The sequence below is a fragment of the Eptesicus fuscus genome, chromosome 6 (genome assembly GCF_027574615.1).
Source record: "Eptesicus fuscus isolate TK198812 chromosome 6, DD_ASM_mEF_20220401, whole genome shotgun sequence".
Taxonomy (NCBI): Eukaryota; Metazoa; Chordata; class Mammalia; order Chiroptera; family Vespertilionidae; genus Eptesicus; species Eptesicus fuscus.
Genome location: NC_072478.1, coordinates 13,849,184 through 13,870,670, shown reverse-complemented (window position 1 = coordinate 13,870,670; position 21,487 = coordinate 13,849,184). Strand labels below are relative to the sequence as shown.

At 38.3% G+C, this 21,487-nt stretch overlaps 1 protein-coding gene across 1 annotated transcript in view; it reads left to right on the top strand.

The window, feature by feature from the left end:
* Window positions 1-21,487, top strand: part of XPO7 (exportin 7) — a 94,346-nt gene that overhangs the window by 54,156 nt on the left and 18,703 nt on the right. The window contains exons 2-13 of the mRNA XM_054717233.1: window positions 3,158-3,304; window positions 5,596-5,689; window positions 6,250-6,416; window positions 7,496-7,561; window positions 10,154-10,258; window positions 12,262-12,427; window positions 13,005-13,078; window positions 14,459-14,578; window positions 15,792-15,938; window positions 16,684-16,856; window positions 19,013-19,206; window positions 19,651-19,756. Of these exons, the coding sequence (XP_054573208.1) occupies window positions 3,158-3,304; window positions 5,596-5,689; window positions 6,250-6,416; window positions 7,496-7,561; window positions 10,154-10,258; window positions 12,262-12,427; window positions 13,005-13,078; window positions 14,459-14,578; window positions 15,792-15,938; window positions 16,684-16,856; window positions 19,013-19,206; window positions 19,651-19,756 (1,559 nt within the window). The remainder of the gene's footprint in view (window positions 1-3,157; window positions 3,305-5,595; window positions 5,690-6,249; window positions 6,417-7,495; window positions 7,562-10,153; window positions 10,259-12,261; window positions 12,428-13,004; window positions 13,079-14,458; window positions 14,579-15,791; window positions 15,939-16,683; window positions 16,857-19,012; window positions 19,207-19,650; window positions 19,757-21,487) is intronic.

The window sequence follows — 21,487 nt, the reverse complement described above, 5'->3', positions numbered from 1 at the left end:
TCAAAGAGAGTAGCCTAGTCTCCTGTAAACCTCCAAGTGGATATTTTTAAAGCAGTGAGACTAGTTTAAAAGTATATACTGTTAGGCTTTTTTAAAAAGCATGTTTTACAAATTAATAAAAATAAATTCCAAGGTATTCTACTTTGTGGGATAGTATATAGCATCTAATGTACAAACAAAATTTTCATTTTCTTCTAATCTTCAGATAAATCATTATATTCTGAGGTTCATAGTCTGAACTGGTAGCACCTTATATTGAAAAGAGAATAATTGAGCTACATTTTCTCTATCCGGGTTTAAGAGACTATATTAAAAATAACATTGCTAAACATTGAAGAAGATATATTCTCTTAATACCTTTGTTGTAACTATTGCTGGTGAAATCGTGTGGTCTAGGCTTGGGGGTTTGATCGCCTTGCGTTTTTACTAAAACAATACTTTGTTAGTTGAAGATTGCCTTCCAGTTCTGTGAAGTATTTCGCCCCAACCCAACGGGCTTCTCTGTTGCAGTGGGACTAGATGGAAGCTTCTCTGTGGATTATAGGTTTGATCATCTCAGGAACAGAAAATAGGCATTTTTCTCTGGGGGCTTCTGTGTGACTGAACTGGCGTCATGTGGTAGCCATCCTTAATAAGAAATGGTGAATGGGAGGAGGTTTCATACAGGTATGACCAAGCAAAAGGGGAAGATGCTGGGTTGTATTGTTGCTACCCTAAATGTAAGTTACTAGTCTTAATAGCTAATCAAATAAGATAAATTATTTTATTCTGTGTCCAGAAAAAGGTCATTCAGAATAATCTATTAGATTTACTTTGGGAACATGAGGATCCAAACAAAATAATGTAAATGTCTCAGCCCCTCTCCTTCCATGGGGAGTATGGGCAAATATAATGTCTCTCAACCCTGTGGATTTTAGATGTTTCTACTAATTGTTTGGGAAAACAAAATTGTTTCCTATTTGTTCTTCTGGAAACAAAGAAGTAAAAGCTCTAGTTCTCCAAACTGTTTGTGTAAATAGTCAAATTACTTTTTGTTTTTTAAACATTCTTGTTTCCTGAGCTGAAAACTCATTACCAGACTTACCCTGCAGTATGTTTTTTCTCTGCTAAATTAAAGCAAAACAACAACAAGATGCCCACCATAACCTGCATGTCTGTTGTTAGCAGTACGGAACTACTGGTGACAGATGCTTTGCCGTTGTGTGAACAACTTTGTTGTAATGAACATAAACAAGAGTTGCATTGGAGGTGCCACCAGGAACTGATTATCCGACTTTAAGGATATCATTATACCTTAAGCAGCAGGACTGTTTAGGGAATCTGCTCAGGGTGTGGTGGCTGTGGAGGTTTTGAGGCTGCTAATACCCAATCCCAGATTTTACAGCTATCTTCCCATTTCGTTAAAATAGTTCTTCCCATTTAGTTAAAATAATGTGTTCCCTTTCTTTTAAGTGAACCATTTTATAGGTGGAGGGAGGGAAAACTTGCCTGGTAGGTTGAAACAAAAACTTTTCGATGAGGGAATTTGTAATTAAACTGATTTATTTGTCGGTAGGGTCTTGGACCAATATTGGCAAGCAGATCACTGACTTTCATATGTGTTTTATGGAATATTTGTAATTAATTTTTTGTCTTTATAAGCTATGTGAAAAAAAAAATCCAGATACTACTTACAGAGCTTTATTCCTTGAGATCTTTGCAAGCGCAGTTTTCTCTGTGCTTTTGCATTGAAGAAGGTATTAAGTGTAGGTCAGGGAGGAACCAGTTAAACACAGGCCTGGTCAGAGCCGAGATGTTGTGAAGGGTGGTTGGTTGGTTTTGTTGTTTTGCTGTGTTCTGAAGTGAGACTGGTGGTGATCTTGGAGTGTCAGTATTTGTCTTTCTGGTTTTCTTTAGGTTAATGTTTGAAATTTATTAATCATGTTGAGTAAAATAGGTATGCTGCCCTAAGAGCTTTCCTGCTTAATGGGAAAACTGTGATTTATAGTCACAGCCCAGTGAAATAACATGGTAATAAAAGTCTTGGGCAGACTGTGGCTGTGCAATATTATTTTAGGCTATTCACCCAGGTTGGTTTCTTAAAATATTTTTTTTCTTATCAGAATTGTCAGTTCTAGTAGTGGGGTTCTTTGAACTGTTTAAACCACATCTTGCTTGCTACTGTAGAAAATAGGCATAGATTCCTTTTTAAAGTCCAAACCATTCCTTTAAACACTAACAGATGTTTTTGCCTCCTCCCATTCACCATTTCTAGTTAGGGCAGGGTGGTATTAAGTCAACTCTTACTAGTTCTTTCCTCTGCTTTTTAACACCGCATTAAGTGGAAGTAGATTTGTGTCCTTCTGGGGTTTGACCAAAGCACACGCCCATCCCCTTCCTGCTTATTTGGAACTGGTTCAAGATTTGGAGAGAAGGGTTTATTTGGGGGCGTTTCCCTTGTCTTATCTCTGTGTGAGCATATGCTAGGGTTGAATTTATTTTGACCCTGCCATTTAAATTTGGAACCGAAGCAAGAGTTTAAAGTACAACAGAAAAGACTCCTGGCTACGGAACTTTAGCCATGAGGGACCCAGGGAGGAAGGTGCGTATGTACATACATTCTGAAGTTTTCTTAGAGAGGTTGGTATCTGTATGCATGCACATAATTGTAAGCTAATAACTACTTGGCAAAGAGGAAATATGTAAAACTATGTAAAGATATATGTGACATTTATAGTATGTGTCCATGTGCTTCATTTTACAGCATTGACTAGTCATAATTTTGGCAAACAAATAAATTGTGAATTTTTATTTGAAAGCTTTTGGGTAAAGCTTAGGAGAATGTGTATTTTCAAGGAAAAAAGGTATCATTTGTGATTGATTTTTAACGGAGTAAGTGAAAAAATATATAGATTGATTAGGCAGTCTATCATTTTGTCTTCTAAAACATCAAATAAAGAGCTATAAATTATATATATATATATACACACATATATATATATATATATATATAATTTTTATTTTTTTTTTTAGATAAAGGTCACCTGGCTTCTCCTCAGAGTTGAGAAGCAAGTCTCTCTTCATTGATTATTATTTCTTTTTGTCCAGTAATTTCAAGCACGGTTTCTTGCTTATATAGTAGGCTGTACTGATTTCTTTCTTGACTGATCTTTTCCAGAGCCTGGCCCAGTTAGAGAATCTGTGCAAACAGCTGTATGAAACCACAGATACAACCACTCGGCTCCAGGCAGAGAAAGCCTTGGTTGAATTCACCAACAGCCCCGATTGCCTGAGCAAGTGCCAGCTACTCCTCGAAAGAGGAAGTGTACGTAAGATTTGAAAAATCCTAAAGGATAACATGTTTAAGAAAATATATTCTTGTTTAGGGGTGAATTGGGATTCTTCTAGGTGCCTTTGCCTTCTTAATTTTACTTTTAAAAAGCACCATACCTGCCAGATTAGCCAAAAAAAAGAAAAAGAAGAAGGAAGGCCATATAGCCTCTTCAGTAAAATCTCATTGAACACACCGAACAGATCTATTTTGTCCTGTCATTTTTTATGTTGTCTAGTTTCTGGGACTCCTTTTCTGTTGTTTATTCTTAATCACTACCTCCTTGCAAAGAAGGAAGGTCTGTATATAAATGACTTCTTATCCACAAAGTCCATGTCACCTTACAGGTTCCCCAGCCTTCTCTATTTTTCCTCCTCTGTGCTACAGCTGCTGCTTCTTGCCTTAGAAATATAGGGGAAATGGTCTTGACAATGAAAAGTATTGAAGTTACAGTTTTAAAAATGGAATTAGAACCTCTTCTAGCTAAAAATAGCAGTGGCAGTGATCAAAATAATACTTTTAATGAGACATAGTTTGATAAATATTTTTGGAAGATGGGGGTCTGAGGAGGGGTAAAAATCCAACCATCATGAAAGGGCATTGAGAGAGTGGAATCCCAACCAGACTAGAGGCTAGTGCTGTACCTAAGACTGGAAGGAAATGGGAAAAGAACGAAAGAAACTAATTTGTTCAGAGGGTACAATTCTGGGTGGCTCCATTTTTACATTTTCATTAGTAGAGTTACTGTATTATTCAGTAAACAGAACAAATTACAGTCTAAAAATTATCCTTTAGTAGTTGGAGAAGCTAACTCTTTTTGCAAGTATCCGAAGGGTACAGAGTCATGGGCAGAGATTGCACGGTGCTCTGTTCTGTTTTCATATGTAGTGTTTTATATATTTCCTTTCAGTCACTTGATCTTAGGATTGATCCACTTAGATTTGTACTGTGGACAATGCACAACTAGCTTTTCCCGTTTGACTCCCTGTGTGACACTATGCTAACTGGAGACGCTCCTACTGACAGTGAGCAGCTGCAATAGAACAGGACCTCTGCAATACGAAAACACCTCATCATAGTGGATTCTTCCCTGTTCATCTATGTTGACTTCTTCGTGACCTAACAGATTTATTGGAATTATGTGTGGAGACCATTTGCGTGTTTTGTAGTGTTTAGTTATACACCATGTTACAGCAGCCTCTCTGACGTTATTAGTGATTTGACACACCCACTCTAATCAGTTTAAAACCTGTTCAGGGGTGTTGAATAAAAGTCACATGCCAAAGTCACTTTTATAGATTTTTTCTTAAGCTTAAATTTTTTTTATAACTGGTGGTATAATGTAATGCCTGTAGATAGCGTACTGTCTTAAGGACTTTTAGTTTTATAGACAATTATCCTTGATCCTTGATTAAATTATTTTAATGGTACTGAGTCTGTCTCTGTTTATGACATTATGTAATACAGTCACATGGAGGAATTCGCACATGGCTCCTTCTTGCACATTATGATCAGATAGATAATTCTGATTCTGTATAAGGTTAAAATTCATTAAAATCCACACTTGAGAATATGATAATGCTACTCCATTTCTGTGGCCATAATTTCTCTTTCTCATAAATAATTGTTATGAATTTACTTTAAAACTAGTATATTCTCCAAAGCTGTAGCTGATAGATAGCTGTGCTGGTGAAAAGACATACTAGTAATTTGGGGGTTAACTATACAGCATAATGTAGATATTGGAGTATTGGAGATATTGGATTCAGTTTGATCAAGCCTTTTACTTGATCTTCCCTCTAATACTTCTTTCTTTTTCTTTCTTTCTACCATACTAAAGGAATATTTTGAGGTGACTTTGGGAATATTTTTGAGGTGAAACTTTTTGAAACATCACTTTAACAAGGCTGTTGATGGGAGAAGAGTTCTTGGTTTAAATGAAAAGAGATTTGTCTTCTAAAAACCTTAATACCTTTCTGAAAAGATCCCTTCTCCCATGTGCTCCCTTGAAGTAATGGAAATATTGGGTTCAGTTTGATCAGGCCATTTACTTGATCTCGTCCCTTGTTCATGACTGAAATCAGCCAAATGGAGCACAGGCTACTATATTGGCCTCTTTTTCTTAGAATGATAGATGCTCTAAAATCTAGATTTAATATAGCAAAACAATTCTTTCTTGAATCTGAGCAGATATCTCCAAATGAAAAAAAAAAAAAATCTTATGACTGGCTAATTCAATAAAATGTAATTGTACATTTGCCCCCACCCACCCCCTCTTTTCACAGTCATCGTACTCCCAGTTACTGGCAGCTACATGCCTTACAAAGCTTGTATCACGCACAAACAACCCTCTACCATTGGAGCAACGAATAGATATTCGTAAGTAGAGAATTGTCTATTCTTCCTTAAAGAAATTAGTTTGCTTAGTATCGTGCTGGTGGTAATAGTTAAATTGATATTGCTTGTTTGATAATGTCCTGAAATTGCTAAGCATACAGAATATCTGGAATCTAGGTTTCCCCCACCCCCAGAATTTTGAGCTTATGAAAGTGAAGAGTGCCCAGAATAATTACTTCTAGATAAGCCTAAGTAACCCCTTTAGTTGTCAGAAGGTTTCTTTAATTCAGTCTTTATGCCATTAATAACTAAGAAAAACATTGTTAAAGATTTGAATTCTGTGCAGACTGTGTGATTTAACCATCTAGGAATAGATTCAAGGCTGCCATACTTCGGGTTCTTCATTGTGACAAGTATAACATTCTCATTTAGAAAGCCTAGTAATCTTACACTCAAAGTCCCATTTCTCAGTAGCATGAAGACGTAAGGGAGTTTAGAATCAATAGCATAATTTTGCCATTTCTTGGACATTTAGTACATTTAAAGATATATGCCCTTCCCTGACAGAGCTTTATGTCATGTGGATTGTTTTTGCTTTATAGGGAACTATGTGCTCAACTACCTTGCCACTCGGCCAAAGTTGGCTACTTTCGTGACACAAGCACTTATTCAGTTGTATGCCAGAATCACAAAGCTGGGCTGGTTTGACTGTCAGAAGGATGACTATGTCTTCAGAAATGCAATCACAGACGTCACAAGGTTTTTACAGGTATGATGTATATATTTAATGTAATAAGAATGGGAGAAGCAATATGCATATACTTATATATAGTTCTACTCTCTAGAAATTACACAAAATAGAATTATTTGATATGTTCTTGTCTGTGTCTTTTTTACCCATAATGTGTTTTGGCTTTGTATGTTTACATCAGCACAAACAAACCCTCCTTCATTCTTTCTAATGCCTACATACTATTCTGATCTAAAATACCATACTTTAATTAACTGATCTCTTAGGGGTAGGCATTAAGTTTGCTTCTATATTTCACTGTTAAATAAACACTCAATGACTATCCAAATAGGTAGGTAGGTAGGTAGGTAGGTAGGTAGGTAGGTAGGTAGGTAGATTGATTGATTGATTTACATATATATCTATCTTGTCATACTTTGAATAAGTGTATAGGGATTATTTTAATTATTCAAGCAAAAGGATATGTGTATTTTGGCTTTTAAAGATATTTCCAAATCACCCCCCCAAAAAAGTTCCTTCCTCCAACAATTAGAAGGTGCCTATTTCCCTGTACCTCCACCCTGAAAGCTCAACTGTTGTATTTCTCCAATTTAATAGGTAAAAATAATTGGTATCTCAGCATTTGAGTTATGAATGGGACGGAACAATTTCTCATAGGTTAATTTACTACTTAATTTTGGTTTTTCTATGAACTTCCTGCTTATATCTTATGTACATTTTTAAGTCGGCTTCTTTGCCTTTTGTTGTTGTTGTTGTTGTATACAGTTTCTTTGAAAATTGTTACACATTCATTTGTAATTTATCTTAAGTGTGTTTTGCCACTTTCTCTTTTTATAATGTGCATGGTATAATGCTTATGGTTATTTTTAAATTATGAAAGGTTTCAATTTTGATGAAGTCAGATTCAGCCGTCTTCCTTATGGCTGTTAGGTTTTATGTCCTGCAAAGCAGCAGTTTTGAACTACGGTTCCTTGCTGCCTTGTCTAGGCAGTTTTAATAGCAACCCATGATTCTGTCATTTCCAAAGTGTGACTGCATCTCCAGTGCTGAAATCGAGCTGCACATACCAACTCTTCCTTTTTTTTTTTTTTTACCAGGATAGTGTTGAATACTGCATCATTGGCGTCACAATTTTATCTCAGCTAACCAATGAAATTAATCAAGTAAGTGCTACAGCCTTCCTCATTGAAGTAAGTGCCATATTTTTCTTAGTATTGGTGTTTTCTGCTCTGTGTGGGATGATCGTTTTTGGCAGTTGTGTGCTTTCGCGGTAAGTGATTAATGCCCTTTTGAAAAGAAATAATTGCATTGGGTTTTCCTCTGTAAGTACAACCTACCTCACTCTTTTTGTCTTGGTCCCCTTCTGTCTCCAGAATATTTTATCCCCATCTCAGCTTTCCTCACTGGTATTAATGTTCACTATTAGAGATACGAGCAATGGTCCTAAGTCAAAAGCTTAATGAAATAATTTATTTGTTAATGAAAAAGAATGAGTTTTAAAAAGGGAATCACAAAAGTGGAACCAGCATCATTTGTGTGCCCCTTCTGCTGCATACATTAATACATGTTTATAATCATTTAAAAATAAATTACCACGTCCGATTATTAAAGATTTTGCTGATAATCTTTTCAGAATGCATAAAATAGTCTACTAAATACCAAATGTTTTAAGTAGTCATTGATGATACAGATCACTACAGAGGAAACACCAGTGGCTTTCTTTTGCTCTGGCTGTTATTTTTCAGTCATTTACTTGCGTATCCAGCTAAAATTTATAATTACTGAACAGGCCAGTATTAATATTAGTTATAATATCTCACCCTTCAGTTGTCAGCTAATAATTACATTGGCATCACTTTTGCTGTTGCTCATAATTGTACAGACATTTTTATTAACCTATGAGAAGTTTTAATTGTATTGGTACTATTTTAAACACACTTGCTTAGCCTATTAAAATCTGGAGGCTGTACGTGTTCTCTGTCACATACAATCCCCATTGTGGTCGATAATTATCAAAATAATAATAGCTTATACGTTTGAGTGATTACTGTGTGATAGGCGCTATTCTGAGCACTTTGCTTGTATTAACTTATTTCATTCTCACAATAGTCCTAGAAAGGTACTGTGTATCCCATGTTCTAGAGAAGGAAACTGAGGCTAAATAATTTGTCTAAGGTGTCACAGTTAGCAGGCAACAGTATCTGAATTCAAATCCACAGTCTTATTCCAAAGACTGTGCTTTAATAACTTTTTTTAAAATATATTTTTATTAATTTCAGAGAGGAAGGGAGAGAGATAGAAACATTAATGATGAAAGAGAATATCATTGATCAGCTGCCTCCTGCACGCCCCCCACTGGGGACCGAGCCCACAACCTGGGCATGTGCCCTTGACCAAAATCAAACGTGGGACCCTGCAGTCTACAGGCCAGCGCTCCATCCACTGAGCCAAACCAGCTAGGGCTAACTACTTATTTAACTACTGTTACCTTTGTAGTCGGAAAGCGAGCATTAACTAAGGGCAGAGATTGTGGGATTCATGTTCTCTCCTTGTGAAGCTTGGCCTCACAAAATACATCAGTGTTGGTATAAAAAAGACTTAAATTTTATTTGTCTTAAGAAAACAATAGAAATGTGTGTAACATACTTAATGTAATTATTCTTGGTATTATGATCAGCATAATAGGTTATATGTGTTATAGGATGTATAATCCAGCAGTAGCTTATTTATCTAGGACACGTATGATAACACAGTGACATTGAAGCTGGAAATGAGGAATATTTTGAACCTCTATATAAACTAAATTTTCTGTGGGGCTTTTTAGTTAAGGGGTTGTCAGATTCAAATCAGAAAATGTATTTCTGTTACCATTCCTGTCTGAGCTTAGAAATAAAATCAGGAGGGCCCATAACTTGGCTGTCAGAAATCTTGCCTCATTATTCTTTAATGTGCCAAAAGCAAAATGAGCTTCCTCTTGGATGAATTGGTCAGTGCATAGAAAGATTTAAGCTTTCAATTGGAAAAAATACCCTGACAACCTTTAACATTTTTTAATCCCTTTTATTGAGTTACCACCTACTTATTATTGAGTAGCGGCAGGAATAGAGGACATACTAAAGAAGTAAAAGATTTAATCCTTAACCACAAAAACCTTTAAAATGAGGCTGAAAAGATGAAAAAAAGGAAAATAAGTGAGCAATATAACGATTTAATTGAAGTGTTCACGCCTGGGGTCAGGACTCCACATAGAAACAAATAGGTTAGAGAAGGAGGAAAGTATTTACAGGCTGTTGTCATTCATCTGAAGTCCATGGCTGCTGGTTACTGACTGTTTTGGAAATTCTGCAGTAACTTCAGCCCAGTGGATTGTTTATCAAAACCCAAGCCATGCTACTATGTGTTTTTGAAACTAAACCACAGGGCAACATAATAGTAATTTTTACCAGTATCTGCCCAAAATTTGTTAAATTTTACCTAGGTGTAGAGGAAATTAAAACTTTGCAATGGAGATATTCACTCCTCCTTCTGTCTTCCCTCTGTAAACCTTGGAGACATGATATTCTGGCTATTAGCAGCTTATTGTCCTTTGCATCCTCTCACTTTATATGATTCTTATAGTAATTTAAATGTTTAAAATGTATTTTGTATTTATGTGGCTTTTATTGGAAATCTTTCTACTTTATTTGAAGTCTGCATGAAATTTTTTTTTCTTTTTATTTAATTCTAAAACTTGTATTGTTTATTTTTCTGCACAGGCAGACACCACCCATCCTTTAACCAAGCACAGAAAAATTGCCTCTTCTTTCCGAGATTCATCGTTATTTGATATCTTCACACTTTCCTGCAATTTACTAAAACAGGTGAGATGGTAGGCTGGGTCCTGCTTCCCTGTTTATTTTGAAAGGGTGACAGGTGAGTGACCCCATAGGTATTTATGCATCTCTTTAATCACCATCAACACCTCTCACATAATACCCGTCTCTAAGATGCTGAAGAAACTTGCCAGCCTGAGCACTGGTGTTGGAGAAAGGATTGTGATTTCCCTACGGAAGAGCAGTGAGAGAATATTATCCTATGCTCCTATCTTAAAGGAATCTAGTTTACCACAAAGTTTGAGATTCTGTTGGTTGTTCTTTTTATAGCCACATAAAATCTTCCTGTGTGGAGTAAAGGCATGTAGTGCTCTGAAAGCAGGCTCAGACGACATTGTTAGCACACTAAAACTCGTCTGACTCCCTGTCCCCTGCTGAGCTAAAAGCAGCCAATAAACAAGCAACATCTGTAAGGAAAGCAGATTTTGGAATTTTAACATCCATTTAGATTTCATAACCTGAAGGGGTAGACAGTATCACATAAGGAAATTACCTGTTTTAAAATAGAATAGTTGGTGTTTCCATTCATTTATTGATAGAGTTGAACTAAGAAATGTTAACTTACATGTTCTACACATTTATAACAATGTTTGGCTGCTTTGTCCCTATAGAAATATAAATGGGATTAGTCTCTGGCTCTTTGTTCATTTGGGGGACTTGGGGGTTTTTCGTTCTTATTCTCATTTTTCAGTGTGTCCCAGTTTTAGTTTTATTATTATTTGTTGTTATTGTTAATCCTCACCTGAGGATTGATTTTCAGGGAGAATGGAAGAGAGAGGGAAAGACAGAGAGAAACATCGATGTGAGAGAAACACATCGGTTGGTTGCCTCCTGCACGAGCCCTGACCAGGGCCCGGGCCGGGAGGAGCCTGCAACTGAGGTACATGCCCTTAACCAGAATTGAACCTGGGACCCTTTGATCCACAGGCTGCCGCTCTATCCACTGAGCCAAACTGGCTAGGGCCCAGTTTTAGTTTTAGAAACAAGTTTGAATTCTTTGTCATTCCACTTAATGATGTCCATCTTTTTCCTCAATTGCCCGCTTATCTCAGAATTCCCAGATAGTACTCAGGTTGGGTGAGCTGCCCAGAAAAAAACTGTTTTACCCCCTGGAGGGGAAAAGCTTTTGAGAAAACTAAGGTTTGAATCCTCCTCACTGATACTATCAAAACACAACTAGCTTCCCTGCCGGTGTGGCTCAGTGGTTGAAGCGTGGACCTGTGAACCAGGAGGTTATGGTTCAATTCCCAGTCAGGGCACATGCCTGTATTGCAGGCTCGATCTTCAGTGTGTGGCAGGCAGGAGGCAACTGATCAATGATTCTCTCTCATCATTGATGCTTCTATCTCTCTTCCTTTCCCTTCCTCTTTGAAATCAATAAAAATATATTAAAAAAAATAAAAACAATTAGTCAGCTCTCACCAAGTTCATAGCTGGTATGAACTTTGAACATGAGAATCCCAGGAGCTATGGACCAGTATTGAGCTACAGGCAGGTTAACTGCCAGTGAATAAATAAAATTAAGTGGTGGTTTTGTTTTAGGTTTGGTTTGAAAGATTTTTGTTGATTCTGATGATGGTAATATTAAAAAGAGGAAGGAAGGTAGGACAGGATATAAAACGTACTAGAACTCCCTCCCAGAATTTAACCCTAGCCCTGCCTAGACATAGCTAGAATTTCACATGCAAATGAAGTAACCACACATATTGCTTCAGGATTCCCTGTGGCCACTATGTCTACATGGAAAGAATAAGTGTCAAAGGGGGGATTTCTTTAAATACCGGCTTCATGTTTTACAGTAAATGTGTTGTAATAGTAATAAGGAGCCAGGGTTGTCATGGTGGCATTGAGGTAATAGAAGTGCAGCATCTTGTGGCTTTTCTGTGTTGAAATGTAGTCCTCCCTTTCTGGCTCAACAGTCTGCTTGTGAGTCTAGTAGCAAGCTTGGAAGAGGAGTGGTTGCTTGGGGCTCATTATGTTAATTTTTACAGGCTTCTGGAAAGAATCTAAACTTGAATGATGAAAGTCAGCATGGTTTGCTCATGCAACTGCTCAAACTTACTCATAACTGCCTAAACTTTGATTTCATCGGCACATCTACTGACGAGTCCTCAGATGACCTGTGCACAGTACAGATTCCCACCAGCTGGAGATCAGGTAAGAGCATCGCCCCACCTGAAACAGGCTGCTGCTCAGCTCTGCGCAGTATCTGCAGGACGGTCTACAGGACCCCTGGCAGTCCCTGTTTGTTGTACAAGAGCATTTATAATTTCAGCATCTGTCTTCATAATGTGAGGGAGAGTTTCTTGGAGACCTTATGGATCGCCCAGCCTGAAAGAACTCTTTAATTACTGACCAGTATGACTTTGACCTTCTTACATTAACCACCTAGAGACTTTCATTAGGTTATTCATTTGAGCTTTAAAAACAAAATCAAGCAAAAGAACATGTGCTTATGTTTGTGTGTTCCTAAGGATAAAAATTCTTGCTATGAACAGAGCCCTATTGTCTTAAGTTTCTGAGAATCAGAAGAATGATCTGTTTCTCAGAAGAGCCAAAAACTATGCCTTAAAACGGGAAACAAAAAGCCCTTATTAGCTTATCACTTTCAAAGATCATAAGCACCGTGTAAGTGAAGAAAGCGGAAAGATCTGCTCCCTAACGCGGTGCCAGCACTCAGCCAGTGGCAGTGTGCAGACATGCTCAGTGAAGTGCTTTTGTGTCTTTCTTTCAGCATTCTTAGATTCTTCAACTCTGCAGCTGTTTTTTGACCTGTATCATTCCATCCCTCCTTCATTTTCACCTCTGGTGAGTCAGTTTCTAAAGCAAACCTATTTCTAGAAAATTGCAATGGTGAATGAGCCTTAAGTTCATTTTGTTGTACAAAATCATAGAACTAACGCATGGAAATACTAGGGTTGGTTGGTTATCTAGCCAAGGTCAAGCTTATAGCTTAAAAGTTCTTGCAATAAAGTCTTAATTGTTTTAAAATTATTCCTGTTTAATGACAAGTTGCTGCAGATGTCAAGCTCTTTTGGTCTCATCTTGTCCTAAAAGATGGTGGCCTGGTGTTTCAGATGGTTGAGGTAAAATACCGTTGTGCAAAACGTAAAGAAGACACAGTATAGTAATGGGTGTTTGGCGCAGTGTTTCTACAGTGGACTACTTCCTGGTCATTGTTGTACTTTTCCAAATTAATGTAGACCTTCCTTTGCTTTAACAAAACATGAATTCAGTGTTGTTTGTATCAAGTTAGGAAAAGGTAATGTACTCAAGAAGGGTAATTAATGAAAAGGCTGTTTATAAAGGTGTGGGCAAAATGAAGGGAATCTAAGAAGAGGTGATGACTATACCCCCTGGGGTGAGCAGTTGTGGGAAGCTTCAAGGGGCCAGGTAGGAGCTCAGGAGAAAGCTGAAGCTGTGGCCTAGGGCAGGGCTGTACAATGTCCAGCAGAGGTAGAGACTGCCAACCATGGCCCAGCGGGAGGTGACACTTCTTTCCTCCTGCCCTGATCTCCTTGCTGGTACTTTCCAATGGTTGAAGCCAACTAGAAGCAAGAGGGCAAGGGAGCTGGGCTGCTGTTACTCACAGAGGTCAGCCTCCCAGGGAACAGAGCAGGGTGGTGAAGGGTAGAAAATAGGTCTGGTTCAGCAGAGAGTATAAATATCTCGCACAGTAGGGAAAGGGTAAAATGCTTTCAGTGTAAACGCTGGTTTTTTCATGGCCCAGATATTTCATTGTAGCACTACATAGCAAAGCCTGATTAGCCAAAAGATCTTAATAAAACAGGAAGAAAAAAAAACACACACACGAAATCTAAAACTTTATTTAAACCATGAATTGCCTGGTATTTTCAAGCCTTAAATATGTATGTTAACAAGAATGAAGGAAGCATTGGGGTGGTCAGAGAATAATGCCTAAGTTTAGGAATTTCCAAAGTGTGAATTTAAGTAGTTGTTATGATCAGATTGGATGTAATGCTCTTTTTTTTTTCTTTTAATAAAGTTGTTTTAGATATCCTAAGCTATATCCTCTTTGATCTTTCTATATTATAATTGTAGCAGGGGTTGGAAGAAGAGAATTAGAGGCATATGTAAAGAAGAAGAGTAGAGGAGTGGAAAAGGCCATGAAAATAGCTGTACAATCTTTTTAATACGAGCTGTGTTTGGATTGTGCCCTGTTTTTAGGTATTATCTTGCTTAGTACAGATTGCCTCCGTTAGAAGATCCCTGTTTAACAATGCAGAGAGGGCCAAATTTCTCTCTCATCTTGTCGATGGTGTTAAACGAATACTGGAAAATCCACAGGTAAAATTTGAGGATTTGTTTTTATTTGAATAACTATATGATTGCTATGTCTATATATGTGATATATATGATTCTGTGTGTGTGTGTCTGTTACAAGTCAGAAGGAAATCCATCTACAGGCCATACTTAGTGGAAATCCCAGAAAACAGCTCAGTCTTGTTCTAAAAGGTTTAAGTGAATCTGTATTTGTAGAAAGTTCTTGAGAATGTTGGCCCAAACGAGGAGCTTGTACCCTCTAGCTTAGGAATGCACAAGTTGTGGGAAGGATCGCTTTGCACAGGAAAATAAGGTTAGAGCTAGAGTCATTTCCCCCTAAGAAATTAAGAATTTAAATTTGTTTTTGTTTCCAATTTTTTGAATGTGCATTGTTTATTTAACTATATAGAACAGCTTTTAGGTGGGAAGGGAGAGATTTCTCATTCAAATATTTGTTCCATAGCTCAGTAGTCCTTTTTGTCTTTTTCAGTCCCCAAGATTTTGTAAACATCTCTTTTTTTAAAAGTATAACTTCTCTACACTAGGACATATCATAAAATCAGTTCATAGTTCATTCATTCAACAAATTTTATGAAACACCTACCATGTGCCAGGGATACGGTGGTGAACAAAGTAAGGTCTGTCCCCCTATGCCAATAGAGGAAGACATAGATAAGAAAAATAAATATGCTGGTATTATATGCGAATAAATCAAAAGTTTGATATAAGTATAAAATATAAAACATAATATAGGAATAGATAAGTTTATTTATAATTATTAAATGTTTAAATATATAAAACATTTGCATAACTTTGCTGCTGTGGTTTAATTGTTCTTGATAAGTTTGACAGATGTGAAGATGAAAATTTCTTTTTCTTTTAATTGATGAGAAGCAAGCAGACTAGTTACATCTTAGATCACGCCCTTTTTTTTTGCCATTTATCAGCTTTACAACCGTAGGCCCATAGTGTGATCCTTCTGGGCTTCTGTTTCAGAATCTTTCAGTTGAGGCTAATGCCACAAGGTGATTACTGTGAACACATGAGATAAGCAAAGTACCCATCCTTTTTTAAAAAATTATTTTTAAACATTATACAGATGTGTCCTTCTGAATGATGGCTCGAATCTTAACAAGTTTAAGTAGATTTCCCCCCTCCCCTGATGCCATCCCAAATGTCATTCGGAAGTATAGTGAGTCACATTTTACATTTTATTTTCCTCCTGTGCTGTCACCAGAGTTTATCAGACCCAAACAATTACCATGAGTTTTGCAGACTACTGGCCCGACTGAAGAGTAACTATCAACTGGGAGAATTAGTAAAGGTGGAAAACTACCCTGAGGTCATCCGATTGATAGCTAACTTCACAGTGACCAGCTTACAGGTTTGTCTTTGATAGCTTGGCTCTTTCTTCCTAAACATTGGAACCTCTTCTCTTGCTCACTGGTTTTAGCCTTCTAAGAATATTCTCTCCCCCCCCCCCCCTTGGCAAAAGTGAATTATAAATACATGTAGGGTAACCTTGCAGAGTAATTACTATGGTAGTCTACTCTGTGTATTACAAAAGTGCAAGGAGTATTGGGAGAACACATAGGAATTACAAGGCAAAGAGAATCCCCTCAGAGTCACAATAGGCAAGAGTGGAACAGGGAACTAGACAGAGTAAAGAGAGAGTGAATGCCCTCTCTTTCTTCCTCATGTAATATAGGGCTCTGGCTCTCAAACGTTATGGCTTGCATCAAAATCATCTGAGGAGCTTAATGAAAAAGACAGGTGCTTGGATCTTACCCCACAATTTCTGGTTCACTAGGTTCCGGGTGGAGGCCTGGTGTCTATTTCTAACATGCTCTCTAAGTGATTCTCATGCATACTAATGTGTGAGAACCACTTATGCAAGGTTTTCCTTGTGGCAAGGTTTACTCATCCAGCATAGAACAGCTCTTCTCATTAGTTGCATAGTCTCTGAAATACTAGTAAACACATTAGACTAATTGCCATACACAGAACAAAGCCCATACAAGATTCTCATCTTTTTTTTAAGTCTTTATCCTTTGTGTCGAGTGGCATGGGACTAGTGTATTGTGTACAGAAATAAGAAGTATGCCTCCTGCTCTTTTGGTTTTCCTTAGCACTGGGAATTTGCCCCAAATAGCGTGCACTATCTCCTGAGCCTATGGCAGCGTCTGGCAGCCTCTGTGCCATATGTGAAAGCCACAGAGCCCCACATGCTGGAAACTTATACTCCTGAAGTCACCAAAGCCTACATTACATCCCGTTTGGAGTCTGTGCACATTATACTGAGGTAAGGACATTGGGACAGCCTGCCCCCAGTAGCCTGGTGTTAGACTTGCCAGAGATCAGACACCCCATTGGCAAAAAAAAATGTATTTGATGGGAGTCTTATTGGAGCTAATACTGTTAATGGTCATTCTTCTATGTCAGCAGAATAGCATAAAATCTGAAAGAATAGTCTTTAACATCCTATTTGTGTCCTATTATTGCCATCGGTAGCAATATCTTTGAATACAAAATATAATGTTTGTCCTTGCCACTGATTTTCCTTAAATAGGAGAGAGACATTTATAGACTACAGATTATAAGAATTATAATGTGTAAGTTATAGGTGCTTAATGTGAACTCCTAAAATACTAAATAGATAAAAGGGATTACACAATCCAGAGTTGACTAGAAGAAATAATAATTCTAGGCAACTGATCACTGATTGTATTACATTTACACATGGTTTCTGTCTACCCTGTCAACTGTACCAGAAACTTATAGCTAAAGGAATGTCAGACCCCTGCAAAAATGACCTGTGTGAAGTTAAGTTACTTGGTTTAGGTACCTTTCTTGCTTGTGGTTTGGGTTGTTGTTTGTTTTGCCTCACAGTTTTGGAGGCTAGAAGTCTGAGATCCAGGTCCCAGCAGGGTTGGTTTCTGGTGAGGCCTTTCTCCTTGGCCTGCAGATAGCCAACCACCTTCTCTCTGTGTCTTCACAGGGCCTTTTCTGTGTGTGTGCATGCACATATATGTATGTTATAAGGACACCAGTCCTATTGGACTAGAGGCCCACCTTCAAGACCTCATTTAACCTTTTTTTTTTTTTTTTGAGGTATAATTGACATAAAGCTTTCTGTTACTTTCAGGTGTACAACATAGTGCTTTAGTATTTGTATATATTGCAAGATGATCACAATAAGTCTGGTTAACATCCATTTCTGTACATAGTTAAAATATTTTTTTTCTTGTGATGAGAACTTTTAAGACTACTTGTATATTTTTCATTGGCTATTTCTCAGGAGAATTTACTTGGACTCTGAAGATCTTGGTTTTTTAAGTTGGATTTTTAATTTGCTTAGAGTCGAATGCATTTAATTGTCATAACAGGTCATGGTCTTAACTGATTATGACTTTGAATCATTTCAGAATTTGAGTATTTTTGAAGTCCACTGGGAAGTGTTATTTTTATTAGCTGCTTAGTTTCTGTTCTTGAGGAGTCAGCTGATGTCTGTGAGACCATGTCGGGGAGTGGTTATATGGGTGGGCTCTGGGCCCAGAGAGCTAGTTAATGGCCGTGTACTCTTGGGCAAGGTTATTATAGGGATTAATTTACTATGTCTCCTGGCCCACTGTGTGGACCACAGTAAACACACAACCAACTATGAGCCGCTAGTGGTAGTGGTAGTGGTAGTGCTGCTGCTGCTGGGTTGTCATTCTGTGATGTAACAGTAGACAGAGAGCTTGTAATATGACAGGATTTTCAAATTTATGAACTAGTAGAGAAGGCCAGACCTGGTATAAATCCACAGGGCCCCATCTGTAATTCTGAAATCCAAGATGTGAAAACTAAATTTTCTCATAAGTTTGGCACCAAAATTGATTTGATGGCAAAACGTGACATGCACTGATATGAGACCCTTTGTGGTCTTTTTAAATTCTATTTGGTGTGACTATTCATAATATTTATACATTCGCTGTAGGAATATTGTATTTGCCACACCACAGAGCCCATTGAGGGTTCATATTACATGGCAGAAGTACCATATTGTCTCCCTAAAACCTCAAGATTTCTGAATTCCCAAACACATCTGGTCACAATGGCCTCACTCAGGAGACAGGATACTTATCATCCCAAAGTTTATTATGGTCGAGAGCAAACGAGAGGCTAAGAGGCCAGAGCTCCTGGGGTGGAGAAACATAGGAATGAGAGGATCAGGGCCAACAAATGTTAAGGACTGGAAATCCAGATTGAAAGATTGGACACCAACAAGCAAAATATTCCTAAGGGAGACTGGTGCTTAGGTTGAAGGTGTCTGCCTTCGAATTTTTTTGATATTTCTTCTTTGATTAAAAGTAGTGTTGAGCTATGGGCCTCCACTGTTGGAAACAGTGGGTAAATGAAGAGGAAGGAGTGCTCGGATGGGGAAATCAATAGGCATATTTCTTCCCTTGGGAGTAGAGATGGACTGGAAGATCCTCTGGAGGATACAGGTCTGGTCCAGCAGCAGTTGGACCAGCTGTCTACAATCGGGCGTTGTGAATACGAGAAGACATGTGCGCTCCTCGTGCAGTTGTTTGACCAGTCGGCTCAGTCCTATCAGGAGCTGCTGCAGAGTGCCAGCGCAAGCCCAATGGATATTGCCGTGCAGGAGGGTGAGTGGACAGTGGACCGGGCCTGTACGGCGGTGATGTCAGTACCCTTTCACTCATTGCCACCTCTATCCTCCCTTTCCTTCAGAAGCATTCTTCCATCATCAGCTTCCTCTGTGCATGCAAAAGAGTGTTTGTTAAATGCCACAGGGGACGAGGGAAGAGTAACTGAAATCATTTGCAGTGGTTGTGTTTAAGTTCTGCACTCTAAAAATAATGACCTTGTCTGGTAGGGGAAACTTGGTTATCTTGGTTATTTTCCTCTTGCCAGCACCCTTACCAGAGCAGAGTAGTAGCTATACTCTATAAGCAAAGTAAGGCTTTGTGGCTTCTCCATGGTGTTCTTAAGATAAAGGAAGCTCCTAATGAGAAGTGATCCTCCCAGTGAGGGATTTCTTTGTGAAATTATTACTGGAAGTGACATTAATGGGATTTCTCCTGTTGCAGGAAGGCTGACATGGCTGGTTTACATCATTGGGGCCGTGATTGGTGGCCGGGTCTCTTTTGCCAGCACTGATGAGCAGGATGCTATGGATGGTGAGCTTGTCTGTCGGTAAGTGCTCCCACGGGGCTTCCTGTTTCACTGCTGCGACCCACCCTCACCCACAACCCCTTTTGGGTTCGGAGACCACAGGAACTTGACATGCTTCTGTCAATGCTCTTCTCCCTATTAATGGAATATAATCTCATGAGAAGGAAGGACTGTTACAGGTCCAGTTTCAAACCTTTCATACGTATAGCAAGAACTCTGACTACCAACCTTACTTTAATTCGGCAAGGAAGTGGTGGGTACAGAATTAGGAAATTAGACTGAGGAGTTGCTTGTAGTTCTCTTTAAGGACAATACCTGAAAGTTAATAAAATGTGGACTGCTTTTGCCATACTAGAGCAAGTCTAATAGAAAGCTGGTTCTTCCAATATCCTCCAAAGATAGAATCATATAGTTTCTGCAGCCTTTACTACAGTACTTCAGGTTATTTTGTATCTGTGTGATTCTTACATTACTAAAACCCATAAGTAAGCATTTAGTGATTTCTAAAAATTTACCATAGAAATAAAACGGTGGGCTATTGAATACCCTACAGCAGGGGTTCTCAAACCTTAAGGACCTCAGAGAGCCTTTGCTTAATGTTATATACATCTGTCAGTGTTTATCGTATTAGAAATAAAACAGAAAATTTTTAGAATTCATTTTAAAGTAGCAGTAAGCCAAATTACATCTCAACATAAATAATATTTTTAATAACTTTTTCCAAAAAAAAAAAACTAATGAGAAGAGTGGCTTTGTTCTAATGTCTGGCATAGAAGTCAGCTGGATTCTCAGACCTGCTTCTGCATTCAGTCTTGTGATCCCGTGGTCTTGTAGCCCCTAGGAAACCACACTGCACCCTCCTGTGAGAATTTGAGGGAAAGGGCAAATAGTGTGGTAGTATTTTTATGAAAATGGTTTTGTGACCTTTCAGAGAACTGCTACCCTGAAGGATTCTAAACTTCCTGATGTCTCCTTAGAGATAAACACATTTTAACAGGGTGCCTTAGAATGTATTGCTCCCCAGATATTTTAATCCATAATCTTTATTCATATTCTGAAAATCCCCATTTGTCTCTTTGTACCCCCATTTTGTTTGTCAGATGACCACTTCACAGCTTGTCACACTGGCATTTTTTGACGAGTCGAGCAAAGGTTTACTAAGAATGACATCTAATGCCTCTTTGAGTTTGCAGCCTGGTGTGATAGTGTGTGTGCCACAATGTAAATTGAGTTCAGACAGTCTCTTCTATACCAGTTCTAGTTGCGTGTTGCTGCACAATGGCTGAATCTAATTCACTCATGACATGTCACACATAGTTTGTTACCTATTCTCACAATATCAGAGTGTCAGGTGATTCACTTGTAATAACATTATTCTTATTCATTCACATTCATGCACTTGCATTCCAGTATGCTTTCTTTGTGGGGATGGCTCCAGGGAGAAGGGATGAAGTCACAGGCAGCATATCTGCTTTAGGTCCCTGGAAGTGTTGCCACCTGTGACCATTGTCCTTCATGTGTCTTCATTTCTTTCTTGGCTCTGTGAGAAAAATGATTGAGAACCATTGGTTTCGTCCAGTCTCCCTCATTTTTATAAATGAGGAACAGGGACTCAAAATAAATTGCTTTACTCAAGGTCTCACAGAAGTTTCAAGGAAAACCATTACTGAAAGATGGGCTCCCCGCCCTCCCCCCCACCCCCCATCGTTAAGCTGATTACAAGTTCTGCCTCAATCTACAGTCTCAGCGGAC